This window comes from Nuphar pumila, chromosome 11, assembly GCF_984573655.1.
Source record: "Nuphar pumila chromosome 11, dmNupPumi1.hap1.1, whole genome shotgun sequence".
Classification (NCBI taxonomy): domain Eukaryota; kingdom Viridiplantae; phylum Streptophyta; class Magnoliopsida; order Nymphaeales; family Nymphaeaceae; genus Nuphar; species Nuphar pumila.
In genome coordinates this window covers 13,791,929-13,813,758 of record NC_143259.1, presented here as the reverse complement: position 1 = coordinate 13,813,758, position 21,830 = coordinate 13,791,929, and the positions used below count along the sequence as shown (strand labels likewise).

Sequence of the window (21,830 nt, the reverse complement as noted above, 5' to 3'; positions counted from 1 at the left end):
GTTGTTGTGTCAGAGTAAGCCTTTGAGGTGAGTTATGTGTGCACCTCATGTCATCTTATTAGTCTAAATTCTCAAGTTTATGAGTATCGTGTTGACACTTGTATTGAGTTTAATTAATAGTTCATTGGCCTCTGGATCCATGTTGCCTTTGTTGAACTAGAGATGCTTGTTGGGGTGAGTTATGTGCACCTCAGTTTTTTGTCAAGTTTAGATTATCGACTTATAGTTTGGATCGAACTGACGGTTGTTTGATCTCTAGTTCCGTGAGTGTGTTATATCACTCATTTGCTTATTTGACCATTGTTATTATGAATGCTTATAATTTTATTTATCTATGATAGTTATCTATTTTTGAAATCATGGTGTTTCAAAATATTATTAAAATTAATATCTTTATTATTCTTGGTGACATTAGTTTGTTTCTATTACAAACTCTCTTAACTTGTATGTTTTCTCCTATTATGCCTCTTATTTAAGTGCTATTTTATGTAGACAATTTGAGATGTTATTTGTGTAGAGTTACGTGCAACCATTGGTTACTCACACTTTTTTTGTGTCTTTATATAATACCCTTGTTCTAGTAGATGACACACTTATTCAAGTTTCATTTTATATAGACAAGAGATGTTGTTTTGTTAATGTGGTGAGTTATGTGCACCCATTGTAATTATGCTCTTGTTCTATTTGTTGCCACACTTGTTTTAAGTGTCATTTTAGGTAGACAAGAGATGTTGATTGGTTATTCACACTTTTTGTGTGTTTTTAGCACATTAGTGACATTGTGATTATGCTCTTGTTCTGGTCGCTGATATACTTGTTTTAAGTATCATTTTATATAGACAAAAAAATTTGTTGGTTATTCATACTTGTGAGTTTTTTAGCCCATTAGTGGCATTGTAATTATGCTCATGTTCTAGTCACTGATAGACTTGAATTTTGAGGTTTGGAGGTCTATTGAGGTGATTGTGGTGGTCGAACTATTGTTGAGACTTGCAAATATTATTCATTATGTTGTGTGGGATTTTTAAATCTCTCCTCAAAATTTCTAAAGTTTTACTAATTTATCCTTGTGTGGTAAATAGTTATTGAAATATTTACATTATATATGTTTTAATTGCATGATTAAGGATATTTTAAATTTGTTTCATGATTGGTTTCCTTGCATGTTTTGCATATATATTGGTATTTGCAAAATATCATTTATTGATATTTGTGGAATTTTAAATCTCTTCATATTTCTTATAAGTTGTTATTGTTATCTCTTAAAATTGCTCCATAAGTGTTTTTTTCATTGATTCTAAGCTATTGCATGGTTCGTTCATATATGCATTAGTTGTGGGGTTAATCTTGCTTCTAAAATGTAATAATTAATTAATTCATGTTTATTTGTATCATCTTAAATTCTTATTGAATGACTTAAATCATTTCTTATATCTTCTGCTTTGTAAAAATGATTTGTTCTTGAAAGAAAATCTAACCATGAGTAATTTACTCTCCTTTGTGAGACTTTGTGATTTAAAATCTTTTGTGAGTTATTTCTTCATGCTATTGATGTTGTTTGAAAATCCATGCAGTTTATGCATTAATGTGTTTTTTAATAAATATGTGTGTGTATTGTCTTTGAATAATGTATGTTTTTCATGAACGTTTAAAACGATCAATGATTTATGAGATATTTTATGCATTTTTTATAGTATGCAATCTATGTCACATGGGTGCGGGTGCGGGTGCGACACTTTCAAAAACCTTGGGTGCGGGTGCAAGCACAACTACGGAACCCAACACCAAATGGGGGTAGGAGCACTTCTCCCTGTGGTGGGACGTTGCATGTTCAAAACCTCATTTGTACGTTGAATAATAGATGGTGGGTCTGCTTAACCCCAGCTGGACTTAAAAAAAAAACCACGAAACTGTCTGACCCAATTGTATTGTTAGGATCTATACACAAGGCAGGCGTTAGGGTGGGCCGTTCAAGAAATCTCATCTATGAGACTCTTAACTTGGCCATCTTTTCCATCCAAGTTCATCCAGCGCATAGAGTCGTCCGACCCAATATCACAATGACAATTGTGACTGAACCGTGAATGGAAAGTGTAAAGAAAAATGTCCATAAAGCCCCTTCTTGCATAAAACTGCAGTACCATCCGTAATGGCTTGTGGTGGGGACCAAACCAATCACATCGCTTCGTTCTACGTGGGTCCTGTAATGAAATAAGCGGAAGAAACCAAGAATGCTAAAACATTCACAATGTCCCACAGGGACAAGTGCAACAAGCACAAGAGAGGAAATCCACTAAGGGATATACAAAGGGCCTTATAAAAAGGCTACACACATGAAAAATAATATCACTATTATTGAAGAGGAGCTCTCAAGAGCAATACCACATACATGGGGGGTTCCCCCTATTTATAAGAAAAGGAGACCAAAGGGGCTCCCAATAGAGTCGTTGGGAGCCCCCAACGGTCACATATGTGACCGTTGGGGGCCCCAACGACTCCATTGTGGAGCCCCTTTTCGGTATCCAAAAAATACAATTTTAAAAATAAAAATAAAAATAAAAAATAGTAAAATAAGAGAAACAAAATAAGTACCCCTATGAGGTACTTTGTGAAATGACCATAATACCCCTATCGGGTATTATGGTATTATTACATATGTTTTAACACCCCCCCTCAAACTTTACGGGGGAATGACCGAAAGTTTGCCAAGAAGGAACAAGAAGCGAGGAGCAGGCAGGGCTTTGGTAAAGAAATCTGCAAGTTGATATTCTGAAGTGACATATGGCAGTGTAACTGTCCCACGAAGATATTCATCACGTACATAATGACAGTCCATCTCAATATGTTTAGTCCTTTCATGAAAGGTGTGGTTGCTGGCAATATAGATGGCACTTTTGTTGTCGCAACAAAGCTTCGAAGCACCGGTAATTTCGACTCCCATATCTTGAAGAAGACTTCGAAGCCACACAAGCTCCATTGTAGTGGTTGCCATAGCCCTGTATTCTGCTTCAGTAGAAGACAATGAGACTTTTTGCTGTTTCTTGCACCTCCAAGCAATTAACGAATCTCCTAGAAACACACAAAAGCAGTAGTTGAGATTCGATCATTTGGGTTTCCTCCCCAGTCAGCATCAGTATAAGCTAGTAAATCTAAGGAAGAGATTGAGGATAGGAATAGCCCTTTAGTCAAAGTATTTTTAATATATCGAATGATCCGGAGCACAGCACTCATATGCACAGATGTAGGAGCATGCTGAAATTGGCTTGCAGAGTGCACAGCATGAGCGATATCGGGCCTGGTGATAGTCAGATAGGTGAGGGAGCCTATGAGTTGCCTGTAGGGCGTAGGATCATCCAGCAGAACTCCATCCTCCAGTCGTAGTTTAGCATTGATAACCTCGGGAGTCTCCACCTTTTTATCATCTGAAATCCCAGATTTGGAACATATGTCTGCAGCAAGCTTCATCTGTGACAATATATACCCTCGAGAAGAGTATGCAACTTCTATACCAAGAAAGTACCTGAGAAAACCCAGATCAGACATATCAAAATTATGTTTTAACATATTTTTAACTTTAAGAATACCACTTTCATCATTGCCAGTGATGATCATATCATCAACATAAAGCAGAAGGATGATGATACTATTACCTGCATGTTTAACAAAAAGAGCAGTGTCAGTATAACATGAGCGAAATCCCAATTGTAACATGATAGCACTAAATCTATCATACCAAGCCTTAGGGGCTTGTTTAAGACCATATAAGGCTTTTAATAACCGAAGGGTTTGACCTTGGTTAACACTGATTCCCGGCGGAGGGTCCATATATACTTCTTCATTCAACTGACCATTAAGAAAGGCATTTTTAACATCTAATTGGAATATAGGCCATTTCTTAGATGATGCTACCGCAATTAAAGTTCTAACGCTTGTCATGCGAGCCACGGGAGCAAAAGTCTCCTCATAATCGATGCCATATTCTTGTGAGTATCCCTTAGCAACTAATCTAGCTTTATAACGCTCTAGGGAACCATCACTTTTTGTTTTGACTTTGTAGACCCATCGACATCCTATAACTTTCTTACTTGGAGGAAGGTGAACTATTTCCCAAGTTTTAGCTTTATTTAAAGCATCTAGTTCAACTTTCATTGCTTCAACCCAATGAGGTATACTTTTTGCTTGATTATAATGGGAGGGTTCATAGTAAGAATGCAAGGCTATTAGACAAGCTCTATATTTAGGTGAAAGAGTTTCATATGAGACAAACCTATTAGGTGGAATCGATTCTCTAGAAGAACGCCTAAGGGAGGTTTCTTCTAGGGGTTCATTAAGCCGCAAGAATTTTTCTAAAGCACTAATAGGTTGGGCTTCCTCACGCCGAGTGTATACTTGGAGATTGTCACCATTAGTTGGTGATACATCATTATCATGAGAATCATGAGTATTTTCTAAAACTTCCGGATGACTCAAAGAGTCATCTTTGGAATATTCTAAAAGATCATTGATAAACATATAATCAATTTCATTTGATTTTTCCAATATGTCAAATCCATTTTCATCTTCTAAAAAGGTTACATCTTTGGAGACAAATAACTTATTGTTCTTATGATCAAAGCATCTATATCCTTTTTTATTTTCACCATATCCTAAAAATACGCATTCTATTGCTTTAGGTGACAATTTATCTCTTTTATGCAAAAGAACAAAGCATTTACACCCGAAAATACGAAGACGATTGTAGTCGGGTGTCATATTGAAAAGTTTTTCATAAGGGGAGATGTTATGCAATTTTGAAGATGGCATCCTATTGATTAAATAGGTGGAGGTCAACACGGCTTCGGCCCAAAAATTTTTAGGAATATTTTTAGAAATGAGTAAGGATCTAGTGGTTTCTAAAATATGTCTATGTTTTCTCTCCGCTAGACCGTTTTGTTGAGGAGTCCTTGGGCAAGATTTTTGATGACAAATGCCATGTTGTTTTAGATATGATTGAAAATCATTTGATAAATACTCTCCACCCGAATCGGATCTAAGAATGGATATTTGACTTTGAAATTGATTTTGAACTTTTGCATGAAATTCTTTGAAGAAGTTAAAAACTTCCGATTTAGCATTAAGAAAATAAATCCATACATATCTAGTATAATCATCAATAAACGTAACATAATACGAATAACCACCTTTGGATAAAACCGGAGATGGTCCCCATACATCGGAATGCACCAATTCAAAAGGTCTTGTTGTCACAAAGGTTCTAATAGGAAAAGGAGTAGACTTCATTTTTCCAAAAAATGCAATCTTTGCAATTGATATCTTTTTCTTTACAAAACTTGTTTCCAAAAGGAAAAAAATACATTTTTGAGTAACTTGGATGTCCAAGTCTTTTATGCAAAGTTTCAATATTTTTGTCTTGGACATAAGTACAAAATGAGGTATTTGGAAGTGTTAAGTCATCCATAAAATAAAGGTCTCCCTTCCTATGGCCTTGCCCAATCCGCTTCCCGGACTGAAGATCCTGCACAAAGCACCCTTGGGATGAGAAAGATATTTCACATCCATGGTCGGCTATTTGAGAAACGGAAAATAGGTTAAGATTTAATTTAGGAACTATTCTAACTTTTGGAACAAGAAAATTTTGAGTATTTTTAGAATCAAGAGTTCCAATACCATTTATTTTGAGAAAAGTTCCATCGGCCGTAGAGACACAAGATAATTTTGAATTGGCGTGCACATTGGTCAATGCATTTTCATGAGGAGTCATGTGAAAAGAGGCTCCGGAATCTAAAATCCAAGAATACGTACCGGGAGGCGATGATGAGGCAATGGCGGCACCGGAGGTAGAAGAAGTGACCTTGAGAATTTGTTGAAGAGCCAAGGAGATTTGTCCAAGAGTATCTTTGAGATCCCCATTCTTGCCGTCATCTTCTTTGGTGGTGGATTCTTCAACGGAAGCCACCTTTGGCTTGAATGCCCCATTTAGCTTTGGGCAAACGGGTTTAATATGTCCCGGCTCATAACAATGGTGACATATAATCATTTTTCTTCCACCACTCCCTTGCTTACCAAAATGAGGTGGTTTGTATGTTTTAACATGATTGCCGGGTTTAGATACAGCAAGAACTTCCTCTATGCTTTTACCCATGCTATGCCTAGTCTCTTCTTGAGTAATCTCGGCAATAGCCTCTTCTAAGGGAGGAAACGTGGATCTATGGAGAAGTGAAGATCTCACTTGTTCAAATTCGGGACGAAGCCCAAATAAAAATTGAAACAATCTATCTTGTTCCATTTGTTTTTGTCTTAGAACCACATCCTCCATAGATACCCATTTAGGATCTAAAAGAGCCAATTCATCCCACAAAGGATTTAGAGCACTATAGTAATCTTGTATGCTCATGTCACCTTGTTTTGTGGTTTTAACTTTTTCTTGCAAGAAATAGGCTCTTGCAAGATCCTTTTGGGTAAACATACCCTTCATAAAAAACCAAGCTTCATTTGCCCGGCGAAATTTTGCAATATTTGCACATACCTTGAGTTCGACATTATTCATAAACCATGCTAGGATTTTTGCATGGTTGCTCTCCCAATCTTCCATTTGATGATTATAGTCTTCAATGGCCTTGAGACGAGCATCGCCTTCAAGTGCCTTCTCTTGATCTCCTTCCATCTTTGTGAGCTTAAGTTGGGGTTCCGGAACGGTTCCCATGACATAACCCCAAAACTTCTTGCCTTTGAGATTATTCTCCATTGCGGATGCCCACATCATGTAATTTTTTCCATTGAGTTTGAATGATAGATCGATCTTGACTTCCATTGCTACACAATGAAGATGTGAGAAAGAAAGGAAGTAGAGAGAGACAAGATTTTACCTTTAGAAGATCGTATGGCTCTGATACCATGTAATGAAATAAGCAGAAGAAACCAAGAATGCTAAAGCATTCACAATGTCCCACACGGACAAGTGCAACAAGCACAAGAGAGGAAATCCACTAAGGGCCTTATAAAAAGGCTACACACATGAAAAATAATATCACTATTATTGAAGAGGAGCTCTCAAGAGCAATACCACATACATGGGGGGTTCCCCCTATTTATAAGAAAAGGAGACCAAAGGGGCTCCCAATAGAGTCGTTGGGAGCCCCAAACGGTCACATATGTGACCGTTGGGGGCCCCAACGACTCCATTGTGGGGCCCCTTTTCGGTATCCAAAAAATACAATTTTAAAAATAAAAATAAAAATAAAAAATAGTAAAATAAGAGAAACAAAATAAGTACCCCTATGAGGTACTTTGTGAAATGACCATAATACCCCTATCGGGTATTATGGTATTATTACATATGTTTTAACAGGTCCCACATAAAAAAACACACAAGGCCATGTGATTGGTCCACCGGCAGAAGCATCCAGACACGATTGTCTTCGCAGCGATAAGCATTTTGGTATACGATAGTCATTTTGGAAAAAGAAACGGCAGAGAACATGTACCCCAGTTGCCAACCATTTTCCCAATAAAATAAGGAACCATTTATATATATATATATATATATATATAGAGAGAGAGAGAGGTCATGGCGCCGGCTTAGCAAGATGGGAAGCTGGAGGAGAGGCTTTTGCTGCTGCCCAAGTCGAGGGGAGACAAAGCCATGACGTCCGCGGTGCAGGTGGACCATGGTGGTGGTGGGGCGTCGTTCCCCGGGGCGGTGCTCAACGTGTCGACGACCATCATCGGCGTGGGGATCATGTCCATCTCGGCGACCGTCAAGGCGCTGGGGGTCGTCCCCTCCCTCCTCCTTGCCCTCCTCTTCGACGTCTCCATCGAATTCCTGTTGCGCTTCACCGACTCCGGCTCGTCCACGTCCTACTCCGGCGTCATGATCGAGTCCTTCGGCCGCCTCAGCTCCCTCACTCTGCAGATTGGACACAAATTTTTTTTAATAAAAAAGTTGGACACAAATGACCCTGGGTGCGGTCAATGCACCCAGGGTCGGGTTGATCGCACTCGGTGCCGCACCCGCACCCGCGTCGAGTCGCATCGATGCGGGTGCGGCACCATGCTAGCCGAATCCCTGTGACATAGTATGCAATTATGTTCTCTTATGAATTAAGAACTATGATTTCTTAAAAATTATCTATTGAGGTAAGTCTCTCAATGTCTATTGTGTTTGAAAAATTAATGATTAATGTTAAAGTGACTTATAAAGAATGTTCTATATATATTGATACTTTTGGCATGCTTGACCATCTTGCCTCCAATATATATATATATATATTTCTAGTTGGATTGCTCTTTTGGTCTATTAAACAGGTTCTCAAAGTATTGGCGTTATTGATGATCTTAGAGACCTTTCGAGCATATCAAGGAAGATCTAGAAACCCCTTAAAGAATTTGTATTATATAAGAACATGATGATATCCTGTGTAAATGAGATTCCCTTTGTATTTGCAAACTTACAGTGAGTCACTATAAAGTCATCCTAGGTTGACTACTTCTAGCCGTTGGAGGCTAGTCCAACGCTAGGTTTCTACCAGTTGGACCCTCTCCAATGGCTAGAAGGGACTCCTCTTTATTCCCTCTTCTCTCCTCCTCTCTCTATAAATGTGTGTGTGTGTGAGAGAGAGAGAGTTGAGAGAGTGATGAGTAGTTTTAGGTTTCTTGTGTGTTTTCAGAGTGTATTGTAGTGAGGCTCTTATGTATTTATTTCTTTTATGTATTTTACTATTCATTATAAATGAAATCATTTATTCATATAACTTGTATCAAGTTTGTGTATTGTTAGTATCGAAATACATTTTGATTGGCATTTGGACTACAATTTGGAATGTCTTGGGTTCTGTGCTATTTCATTACAACCCGAACCTATTAACCCATATGGGTCCACAGTTTTTAGGTGTACTTGAACCCGAATGAGATTGGGTTGGGTTTGGGTCTTACTTTTAGACCCGATACAGGCTACAACCCTAATGAGATTTTCACATTAAATACACCTAATGTCGTGTGACACAAAATGACCAAATAGTGTTTGACATGCTGGATTTGAAGTGGTAATGCTTCCAAATGCTAGAGGAAAAGACCTCAAATGCAACTGTTCAACATTTTGTTTCAGAAAAATGCAACAGCCCATACAAAAAAGCATCAGAATTTCTCTAGAAAATGTTGATGGCCTACTAACAGACATGTTCTAGTTATGTATCAAAGAGAGAATTTTCATGCCAAGCAAGAAGGTATTACAGTATTACACACGTTATACAAATGTACACTCAATTTTGGAATTAATAATTGACATAATTTCTTTTAATTCTGTATAAAGGTAAATAGGTGCCAATACACAAATCGTACCACAACTGCCCATAATTAATAACAAACATTACTCCCTTGAAATAGTTTAGTCAAACTAATTGAACATTACTCTGCTGCCAAACTGAAGTTCCATGAAGAACTAAATGCCATGATACTTCAGTTTTCAATAATATTTGTTCATAGAAGCTTCTTGGAATGTTGTGAACAAGTGTTCAATAAACAGTTCTTTATCTCAGAATCGTGAACCTAAATATGATAATGGTTTGTGAAACGTGTAAGATGAACCTCAACGACAGCAAGAATCTCATTTGCATCAGATAGACAAGGCCAAGACAAGATTTTCAAAATTTGACCATAAAAATGATATCTGGTAGGGACTGGTCAAGAAGGGGGCTTTATTTCTTATGCATGTACACTGCAATGTAGCCAAATAAAATTGGGAGTTTGCCCAGACAGGAAACTAAGAGAACTTTATGCAAGTACAGATTCCAGATTTGGATAATGAAAACTCTAGAGACTGATGCTATGCTGACAAAAGATGCAAATTAATATCAAAGCTTTAGTCAAAGTACAAAAATCATCATATGATACTATATGATCTATTGTAAAATTGAGCTTTCATATCACATGATACTCTGTGTATCATGCTGTATCATACAATATGACCTTAACATATCATATGTAAACAGAAGCCACATCATGAGACACATGGTACTCTGTTGGTATTTGGATCAAGAAACTTTTTGAATTTTCTTTCTATTTCTAAATTAAATACAATAATTATTTACTGAGTTATTATTGACCATATTCATAAATGGAAATTAAAGAACTTTTTCCCTAACTCAGTGCATATGCAAGAACCAACATAAGAGGGAGAAGAAGGGGAGGCTTGCTTTCTCTTGAAAGTGATAAACAACATTAAGACTCCTTTTGTTATTTGATGTGTATCATACATTATAGTAATGTATTTAAGTTTTTCTTCTTTCTTTCTTTTGCACTTTAAAAATAAGAATGATATCTTGTTTGGAATTATAGTCGTGTATTCAACTTCCAGTTTTTCATTTCAGATTTTATAACCTCACTGGAGATCTTAAGATTTCAAAAATGACTTATAGCAGCGCGTGTTACAATCGCAGACAACCAAAAACATCTTTAATCATTTATTTGTTCATGGAAAATGAAGTCACCAGTTTGGATGAATCAAAGCAGCAAAATGAAGTCAACAGTCTGGATGAATCGAAGCAGCAGCTAGTATTAGAAGAAACCATTTGATCACAAATGAAAGTATGGAGATTTTAATAGTGAGACAACAGCAGACAGATATGGGCAATAATCTTGAATAGATTTCAAAATTTCCCATTCTCAAATATCATGGAAGGCTGACTGAAACAAAGATGCATTTTCAGTAGTTTACAAATGGAAACTTGTAAATGAAACAATAACAAATGCTGAACAGATCATGTCATAGATGTAATGAAATGGTGGTCTTCCAAGAACGCCCTTGGAATGATCGAACGAAGTGTCTAAAAGACACTTTAAGCAAAGCCCTTAAAAAGGGTAAAATAGGAACAACACACACATAAATAAATAATTTTATTTATGTAAAAAGGATGCTTGAAAATCATTACAAGAAGTGAAATTTACAAGGGGGCTGCACCCCTATTTATACAAGAGCTAATGGGAGAGCTCATAAAGAGCTCTCCCTTCTAGCTGTTGGACTAGTCCAACGGCTAGAAATCTAGCTGTTGGACTAGTTTCAACAGCTAGTATTTGGTTAAGTTCCAAGTGGAACTTAACCAAACTAGATATTATCTAGTTCGATACAAACTAGATAATATTTATTGTACAATAAATTAAAAGAAAATAAAAAAATAAAAAAATAAAAATAATAGATATATATAATGAGAATAATATATTATTATATATATATTACATTTTAACACTCCCCCTCAAACTTACGGTTTAATGAGCGAAAGTTTGTTTAAGAGGAAGTGAAATCTGGGAGCCGCAAGAGGTTTGGTGAAGAAATCTGATAGTTGGTACTCAGATGTAACATATGGCAGATCAATGGTGCCGTGTAGATACTCCTCTCGAACATAGTAACAATCCATCTCTATGTGTTTGGTGCGTTCATGAAAGGTCTGGTTGCTTGTGATGTAGATTGCACTCTTATTGTCACAGCACATGCGCGAGGCCTGTGTTGCTTCAACTCCCATGTCAGCTAACAATCTTCGGAGCCAAACAATTTTCATTATGGTGGTTGTCATGGCTCTATATTCGGCTTCAGTGGAGGAAAGAGAGACCTTTTGCTGCTTTTTGCACTTCCACGATATGAGAGATTCACCTAAGAACACACAAAAACCAATAGTTGAGTGTCTATCATTAGGATCACCTCCCCAGTCAGCATCAGTATAAGCAATTAAATCTAAAAAAGATGATGCAGACAAGAAAAGTTCTCATGAAAGAGAACTCTTTAAATATCTAATAATGCGTAAGACTGCTCTCATGTGAACAGAGGTGGGAGCATGTTGAAATTGACTAGCTGTGTGGACAGCATGTGCAATATCTGGCCGAGTAATAGAAAGGTAGGAAAGAGCTCCAACAAGTTGTCTAAATGGAGTAGGATCTTCAAGTCGTTCTCCATCATCAATTTTCATATTAAAGTATCTACTTTCTTTTCATCTGAGATGTCAGACCTGCAAACAATGTCAAAAGCAAATTTAGTTTGAGAAATCAAATACCCTTTAGGGGAATAAGCAACTTCTATGCCTAGGAAATATCGTAATAGTCCTAGGTCAGACATCTCAAAATGAGTTTTAAGAAGAGTTTTGATATTAGCAACTCCCTGTTTGTCACTTCCAGTGATGATCATATCATTCACATAAAGAAGAAGGATAATGATACATGCATCAGATTGCTTAATAAACAAGGCAGCGTCAGTCAAACAAGAACGAAAACCAATATTAGTCATAACATGACTAAACCTGTCATACCAGGCTTTTGGTGCCTGTTTAAGACCATAAAGCGCTTTCTCAAGACGAAGAATTTTACCCTTAGGAATACTAATACCAGGAGGAGCTTCCATTTATACTTCTTCAACAAGGCTCCCATTTAAGAATGCGTTTTTAACGTCCATTTGAAATATAGGCAATTTTTTAATAGAGGCTAAGGAAATTAAAGTTCGAACTGTGGTCATTCGAGCTACAGGAGCAAAGCTTTCCTCGTAATCAATGTCATACTCTTGAGCGTAGCCTTTGGCTACAAGACGTGCCTTGTATCTTTCTAGGGTCCCATCACTTTTGGTTTTGACTTTATAGACTCATCGACAACCTATAGGTTTCTTTCCAAGAGGTAGGTCTTGGATGGACCAAGTATTGACTTTTTCTAAAGCATCTAGATCTAATTTCATAGCTTCAATCCATTCTGCAAGATTTTTTGCTTCAAAATATGAGGAAGGTTCAACATAGGATTGAATTAAAGCAAGAGTTGCCCTATATAAGGGTGAAAAAGATTCATAGGACACAAACTTCCCGGGGGGTCTAGAGATTCTAAAAGTCCTACGAGGAGGAACTTCAGAAAATCTTTCTAACAAGCATGGAGGGCGTTGCTCTCCAATTCTTCGTCTTGAATACTGAAGACTAACATCCCTACTAGTTTGATCTTCAGTATCAAGATCAAAGCTAGTAGGGCTTTGGTCATTGTCAAAACTACATTCAAAATCCTCATCGAATTTAGAAGTTAAGTCAATTAAAAAGGAATATTCAGTAATATCCTTGTGTTTTTCACTTTCAAAAAAAATCTCCTTTTCAAAAAATGTCACATTCCTTGACACATATAATTTATTATTTTGAACATCGTAATATCTGTACCCTTTTTGGTTTTCGACATATCCTAAAAAGGCACATGGGATTGCACGAGGGGAGAATTTATCGTTTTTATTTGTAAATACAAAACATTTGCAACCAAATACTCTTAGTCTGGAGCTAAGGTATAAAGTTTTTCAACCGGAGATATGTTTTCTAAAGAAGAAGATGGCATTCGCTTTATGAGATAAGTAGCAGTTAAAGTTGTTTCTGCCCAAAATCCTTTTGGCACTTGGCTTGCTATTAGCAAAGTCCGAGTGGTCTCCATATTGTGACGATGTTTGCGCTCTGCAAGACCATTCTGTTGCGGAGTGTTTGGGCAAGATCGTTGATGAATAATGTCATATGAAATAAGATAGTTTTTAAACTCTCTAGACATAAATTCTCCCCCTGAATCAGTGCGAAAAATGGAGACATTACTTTGAAATTTGTTTGTGACCATTTTATGAAATATTTGAAAATGAGTAAAAACTTTGGATTTATGTTTAAGAAAATAAATCCAAGTATGTCTAGTAAAATCATCTATAAAGATGACATAATATGCAAAACCACCTTTAAAAATTACTGGTGCGGGTCCCCAAACATCCGAATGCATTAACTCAAGTGGTTTTGAAGAGACAAAAGTTCTAATAGAGAAAGGTAATCTTTTCATTTTTACAAGAATGCAGTCTTTACAAGCAAAATTTTCAGATTTACAAAACTTTCCCAAATTTGGAAAATATTGGATTTTAGACATATGAGGATGGCCAAGTCTTTTGTGCCACAATTTCGTTTCCAATTTCTGAACATTTAAGCAAAAAACACGAGAATGCCAGAGATCTGACTTATTACATTTGGATGTACTTAGGACACTTTTGGAGACGAGATCAGACTGGGGCTTCAGGACACTGGAAGTTGGATCTTCATTAAAGACATACATGTCTCCACGTCGCTCTCCTTTAGCGAACATCTCCTTCGTTTGAAGATCCTTGACAAAGACAGAAGTAGGAGTAAATTCCACAGAAGAATTGGTAGAATCAACAAGCTTGAAAACAGATACAATATTTTTCTTTATATTTGGTGCATGAACAACATCAGATAAAGGAATAGATGACTTAGACAAAGGAATGACGACATTGCCTATGTTCGAAATAGGGTGGTGAGTCCCATCTCCGGTTACAATATTAGATTTTCCAAAATAGGGAGTCAGAGTAGAGAACTTACCTGCATTACCAGTGACACGGGTTGCTGCCCCAGAGTCAACATACCATATTCCATCATCATTTTGCTTCAGATTCAAGTTGGCCATAACAGATAGAAGGAGATCCTTAGCATCTTCACTGACTCGGAACATACCTGCAGTTCCTGATGTACCAACATTTCTGGTGTTTTGCATTCTATTCCGATTTTGTGGGTTGAATCAACAGTTGGCCTTCATATGACCTCGCTTGTTGCACTGATAGCATGTGGGAACATTCTTTGAAAAATTGGCATTAGAATTTGGTGTAGGTAGTAACCCACGTCCACCCTGGATTGGATTTCCCTTGCCTCTGCCACGCCCTCCCCGTGTACGATCAGCAAACGTCCCTGTGACAAGAATCTCATGCGTAGATGGTTGCCCTGCTGAGGCGTCAGATATGCTTTTCAATGACATCTCGTATTGGAAGAGTTTAGCACGTAATTCCTCAAAACTGGGCAACGAAGGCAAGCATAATAAAGAAGTGACAAGTACATGATACTCTGATCCCATGGCATTCAGTGTTTGTTGCACCTTTTCTTTGTCGGACACTGGATATCCAACAAGGGCTAATTGATCTGTGATGCTTTTGACTTGATTTAAAAATTCAATAATGGTCATTGCTCCCTTCTTTAAAAGCTGAAATTCACGCTTGAGAAACAACACCTTAGCCTCTGATATCTGAGAGTAGGTTTGAGCTAAAGTTTCCCACAATACTTTAGATGTGCAATCATCAGGGATAGAAACCAAAACTTCTTGCGACAGTGTGAAAGTGATATATGCAACGAGAGCCTGATCACGTTTCATCTAAGCAGTAAATACAGGATTGTGAATGGTGCTTGACATTGCTCCATCCCCTTTTTCTTCGGTGGTGACAATTCCGAAGGTATTTGAGTGGAGCCATCCAAGTGACCTGAAAGATCTTGACTGCGAATAAAAGGGGTAATCTGCCTTTTCCAAGTCAAATAGTTATTTGTATTCAATTTTTCCGAAACCAGCTGCCCCACGAAGTTGGAGGAAAGACTAGAATTGCCTGAAGAATCCATTTGTAGGCTTATGACAGAAATGTGACTGAAAACAAAGAATAGAGTGACGCAGCTTATGACAGAAATAGGTACCAGAAGAAACGAATTCAGCCTTTTTGTGTAAACTGAGAATGAATGAAGAAGAAAAAATGACCTGCAGTTGCTGTGGGTAAATTAAGAAAAAGAAGTGCAACAACTAACCCAGTTATGACAAGTTGTTGTGTGTGGATAAAAAAAAAACAGCAGGCTGTGTGTGGATTAAGAGGAATAAAAAACTGCAGCAGGCTGTGTGTGGATTAAGAGGAATAATAAAAAAAAACTGCAGCAGGCTGTGTGTGGATAAAAAAAAAACTACCAGTTGTTGTGTGTGAATAAAGAGGAATAAGGAAAACTATAAGAAAAGAAGGTGAAATCAATAAGAAAAACTATGAGAAAGGAAGGTGAAATACCAATTGCTGGAAAAGGAAAATTGAAGAAGACAAATTAGGTAGCAGACGTTAACAGAGAGGGGAGAGAACCTGATTCACGTGAACAAATTCACGTTGCTGAGGAGGACCAGATTCACGACTTCTGAAAGAAACAAGAAGAACACGTTGATAGAGAGGGGAGAGAACCTGATTCACGTGAACAAATTCACGTTGCTGAGGAGGACCAGATTCACAACTTCAAAAAAACAAGGAGAACTCGGCTTTTGCTTGGCTGTTCACGTCCCTGAGGGAGAACTCGGCTATTGCTTGGCTGTTCACGTCCCTGAGGAAGATCCTTTTTTCTACCCAGGAATACAGCGTGCTCTGATACCATGTGAAAACACGTGAGAGAGAGAGAGAAAGAGAAAGAGAGAACCTTTCTTGTGAAATCGGCAGCCCAATCTGTCTCGGTTGCTGCGCTAGTCCTTCATTAGTATAGGGTTACAAAAATCTTTTACAAGGACAACATTGCCCCTTATAAGTAACACATGTTACATTATGATACAACTTAAAGCAAAACTCGTGGATGGATATGGATCCGATATCGGATCCATATCCAATAAATATTCCACATTCTAATAGCTTGTAAGTGCGAGTGTGATTCCCAGGTCTAGATATAGCTAGGACCGAATCATCATCAGTTTTAGAGGAACCTTTTCGGAGACGATTTTCCTCCATTGTTAGTTCTTCAATAGTTTCAACAATAGAGAGAATCTTTCCCCGGTGAAGGAGGGCCGATTTGGTGGTTTCAAATTCCGGCCTTAACCCAGTTATAAATTGGTAAAAGTGTTCAGCATCAAGTTGCTTTTGGCGAAGCTCAATGTCTTCGGCACAATGCCACTTTGGTTCTAAGAGACAAAGTTCCTCCCAAAGTTCCGACAACTCATTGTAATATTCACGAATCGTTTGATCACCTTGAATCATTATTCGAACATTTTTTTGGAGGTTGCACACATGTGCAATATCTTTAAGGGAATACATATTTTTAAGGTATTCTCATGCCTTATCGGCATGATCAAATTTGGCAAGGCTTGAACATTTTTTAATGTCAATGCTATTAATAAGCCATGACATTATTTTTGCATGAGCCATTCTCCACTCTTTCCATTTTTTTTCATAAGCGGCTACTACCATGATTTTCTCTTCTTCCGATAGAGAAACCACTTTATCTCTCGCTTTTTTGGTAAGAGATAGTTTAGGTTCTGAATCGGAACCATCCACAATCCCCCATAAACCTTTTCCCCATATATGGTGCTTCATGATAGAAGCCTATGTTACATAGTTCGTATCACTTAACTTCATGGGAATGATGGTGACTTTATCATTGTCATCCATCGATTACAAGGGGAGAGAAAGAATAGGGATAAAAGAGAAGAACAATAAAAGAATGAAAAAGGAAAGGGATACAAGATGTGGGAGCTCTTCAAATGAAGTGATAAAACACTTCCCTTCAAGCGACAAAAACTTTTGCAAAGGGCACGGAAACCGAGGCAGCTTTTCTCCAAGATCTAATATTCCCGTAGCTCCGATACCATGTAATGAAATGGTGGTCTTCCACGAACACCCTTGGAATGATCGAACGAAGTGTCTATAGGCCACTTTAAGCAAAGCCCTTAAAAAGGGTAAAATAGGAACAACACACACATAAATAAATAATTTTATTTATGTAAAAAGGATGCTTGAAAAGCATTACAAGAAGTGAAGTTTACAAGGGGGCTGCACCCCTATTTATACAAGAGCTAATGGGAGAGCTCATAAAGAGCTCTCCCTTCTAGTTGTTGGACTAGTCCAACGGCTACAAATCTAGCTATTGGACTAGTTCCAACAGCTAGTATTTGGTTAAGTTCCAAGTGGAACTTAACCAAACTAGATATTATCTAGTTCGATACGAACTAGATAATATTTATTGTACAATAAATTAAAAGAAAATAAAAAATAAAAAATAAAAATAATATATATATATATTAATAATATATTATTATATATATCTATATTACATTTTAACAATAGACTCATAGAGGTATTTCTGGTGATCATCATAAACAGATGGTTCCAAGGTAAAACTTTTAGAAGATAACACTGAGCTATCTAATTAAGGATGGACATTGGACACCAATCGATGCATAAGAAGATGAGTTTATATACTTTTCCATAAAAAGACGATAAATCTTACCTCCACCACCACTCATGGTCCTCAGCTGCAAGCTGGAAGTATGTCAATGACACCGTGATGAATGCGGTGACAATGATGAGAATAATGAAGACTATAAATAGAATGCTGTAAATGGTATAGCTTTTGTGCCCCCATACACTTGCAAATATGTAATACAGCTCAATATAGATAGCGCTGAAAGGAAGGAACCCAGCCATGGCCATCTGAGGAATGGTTCCCCTGTACCATGGCAATGGAGGTATTTCTCTTGGATACTTCTTTGTACGACAAGGAGCTTGGAACTCAGTCTTGCTATTCTTACCAGCAATCCCTCCTAATACAAGCAATGGAGAAGTCACCAGTGTCCATATAAGAAGAATCACCAGGATTGTGCCGAATGGTAAAGCTGCAGTTGCACTATATACAATAGCTACAGTGTTAAGGAAACAGAAGGTTAAGCAGAGAGGTCCACAGAACAAGCATCCTGTCAGCAATAAATTTCTAACCTGAAAAGAAAGAAAAAAAACAATTATACCAATAGTATAATATCGGAGCTCCAGAGGACTACACCTTAAGAAAAGCTTAAACAAGTACCCAGTTTGTTCCTTCTAGTTGCATGTAAGTGGAGGTTGCTGTGTAACCTGCGATTCCAGAGGTAAGGGCATATATAACAACTAATGCTGTAAATAATGCTCCTCGGTTGTATGGATAAAAGACCCCAACTAATGCAAGGATAAAGATGAAAATTGCTCTGTTTAACACATAGCATGAGTATTAGTGGGATGTTCTTTGATAACCTGAAATCTGCACTATTCACCAAGACAAAAGGGTATACATTAGTGATTGATACATACAGAGCAAAGAGCTGAGTTCCTGATCCAAGAACTGCAGCAAATAATGATTTGTGCTTGGGGAATCGAAACACGTCCCCATGGATATATTTCCACCCTGTCTCTTCTTGATCATCAGCTGCTTCCTCATCATGGGAGTATCTTTGGGGAAAGCATTGAAAATAAGACATCAGCAAAAGAAAGACAGGAATTTGAAAAAGGTATTCATGACTGAAAATTGAGATGGATCATACTTGATAAAGTCATTCTTAAGCACACGCATGAGAATAGTTGCAAGGAATCCAGTTAGGAGAAGGACTGTCACACATGAATTTATTATAGAGAACCAATGAATTTCCAAGTGTTGAGGTGATGAAGAAGACTTTGAGTACTTATCCATCCTTTTCTCAAATGGGATATCAGTTTCTTTCCACTTCACTGAATATAAGAAGTCCACTTCCATTTCCTTCTCCTCTGATATGTCAACAGCCAAATTGAGATCTGTCTCAACATTAACATCTATCACACGATCCTTGTTGTAGGAAATGTCGAAGTGGATATGTTTGAAAAGTAAATACTTGAACTTGCTCGGGTTGTTTTTTTCATCTCTGTCCACCTTCCCTATGAATCCCCAAATAGGCAAATCATCATAGTACATCTCGAAGTAGTAGTCCTTTAGGATAGCGTCTTTAAACTTTGCAACATCTTCTTTTGTGAACTTCTTCTTACAAACGACTTCTGATTCTTTGTCCACTCGAAAGTTCATCTGATATGGTGCATCAACTAAACGATCACCATTCAGAACTTCACCAAGATCTTCCTTTTTCTCATTCACGTTCTCTGCAATTTTGTTAAAAGAAACCTTAGATGGTAGATCTACCAAAGCACCATCTCTGCAAACAACGAATTATCAAAAAATCACTCTGAATGAGGAAAATCTAAAGCAAACCTGGTACACAGAATGGCAGATCATAATAGCGGTATGTTTCACTGCAGATATCAGAAATAAAATAATATTTATCACAGCTGATACAGAACATTTACAATGACAAAACTAGAGAGAAAACAACCCAATAATAAAATAACCATTTACTTAATCACTGTCAAGGAATAAGAATACTATTATGTTTCACTTGCTGTGGGCACTCAATGAAGAAAAACTAAACGAGCTCAGTGAAAGTCATGGTCCTCAACACTTATATGCAACACTAATGAGAGCAGCAAAAAAAGAAAAAGAAACAGTTTGACATGTAGGAATCATGTCCATGAAAAGGGCCGTTAAACTATGACGGGCAGTCACGCATGCTATAAGCTTGCTTCAGATTGATATTTAAACTAGTTAAAGCATGAAAAAGTCAAGAATCAACGCCACCAATATATTGAGATCCATCAGGTTATCAACAAGAAACCTCCAAACAGGAGGATCTATCAAGTGAAGTTCTCTTGGGTAACCTAATTTTGGATACTCAATTAGTCAAACGCATCCATAAATGGATTTTCATGGCAAGATCCTATAAGACCTTGGCTTGTCGTAAATATATCGGAAGTAATATGTCCCATACACAAGGAGATACTATGAAAGGATGCTGCTTCAAAATTTCCAATTAACTGCCACGAGCACTTGATTACCAGCCCCACCAGCCAATAGCTGCCAAGCCGCTTGCAAATAACATTGAAACCATGGTCGATTGGGGATTGAATTGTGAATTTACTAAGAAAAACTACATTTCCTCTTAGAAATTCATCGTAATAGAACATTTTAACGAACAAGCCAAGACAGCGCAAGATACAGATTACAGTCCTGCAACTGCACACAATGGTCTGCAACTCATCGGAGTACTACTTATGAGTGCTATAGAATTGATGGTAACCAAAGCAGGGACAGCAAGTTGCACACAGAACAATCATGAAAAAGAAAAATCCATGACGATTGTCCTTTATCTTGAAAGGCAAATAACTTGAAACAGGTCCTGTCCAGCGTGCCCAAATTTGAGAATGGAACATACCACACAAGCAAACGAGGATCTACATACAATTAGCTACAGAAATTCAAAAAAACACCAAAAAGAGGACAGATAAGAAAACAAGCTAACAAGATCCATAATTTCCAGAAATGATAACACTAAAGAGTGAGATTTGAAATTACTTTGGATTATGGAAAGGACCACTAAAGAGTGAGATTTGCAATTACCTTGGATTATGGAAAGGACCAACATTGTTGACTAAAGAGTGAGATTTGCAATTACCTTGGATTATGTAAAGAACCAACATTGTTGACTAAAGAGTGAGATTTGCAATTACCTTGGATATTATGGAAAGGACCAACATTGTTGACTAAAGAGTGAGATTTACAATTACCTTGGATTATGGAAAGGACCAACTTTGTTGACATACAAGGGAACATCATCATTCTCCTTGTACTTATGATCTGACCCGTCTGCTTCAACTCTTAGACCAGACAAAATGAAAACTACCAACAGGAAAGCCCCCACCATCGTCTTCATTGCCAATAATGAAAGCTATCCTTTCGGTCCCGCCTTGCTATCCTGCACAAGAAACGCCAACAGGGTCCCATTTTTAGCGTGCCCACATGATCCACTAGAGGAGAAAATTTGGATTAAGAAAAAGCCAAACCTAGAAATAAGTTGCTAACTTGTTCAAAGCCCGATCTTTTACCGATACCCATCAACAGAAACCCTACTCTTTTAGACCACCCGAATGATTACTGAAGACGGGTATGGAGAGTAGTGCGGAGAAACAAGAACTTTTCAAGACGACCCAAGTGAGAATTCATAGAAATTACTTCAGATCTGAGCTGCAGAAGCCTACCTCCAATCGAGAAACCCCTTCTGGTTGCTTCCAAAATCTGGTAAGAGGATTTGAAGACTGAAATTTCAATCGTGGGCGCCTCTCTCTCTCTCTCTCTCCAAGGATTCTTTTATGTTTCCACACTCCTTTACAAAAAGATTTGACTTTAGGT

At 37.5% G+C, this 21,830-nt stretch overlaps 1 protein-coding gene across 5 annotated transcripts in view; it reads right to left on the bottom strand.

Annotated features, from left to right (window-relative positions):
- LOC149822041 (transmembrane 9 superfamily member 2-like) overlaps positions 1-21,830 on the bottom strand; it is a 35,387-nt gene extending 13,557 nt beyond the window's left edge. Inside the window, exons 1-7 of one of the 5 annotated variants that reach the window (XM_089980846.1) lie at positions 21,680-21,830; positions 21,209-21,396; positions 19,800-19,840; positions 19,105-19,690; positions 18,875-19,012; positions 18,615-18,771; positions 18,042-18,526 (exon numbers count right to left, since the gene is read on the bottom strand). In XM_089980846.1, coding sequence (XP_089836972.1) covers positions 18,042-18,526; positions 18,615-18,771; positions 18,875-19,012; positions 19,105-19,690; positions 19,800-19,840; positions 21,209-21,354 — 1,553 coding nt within the window. In that variant the 5' untranslated portion in view covers positions 21,355-21,396; positions 21,680-21,830. The other 4 variants (XM_089980845.1, XM_089980842.1, XM_089980843.1 and 1 more) reach the window with 4 other exon arrangements.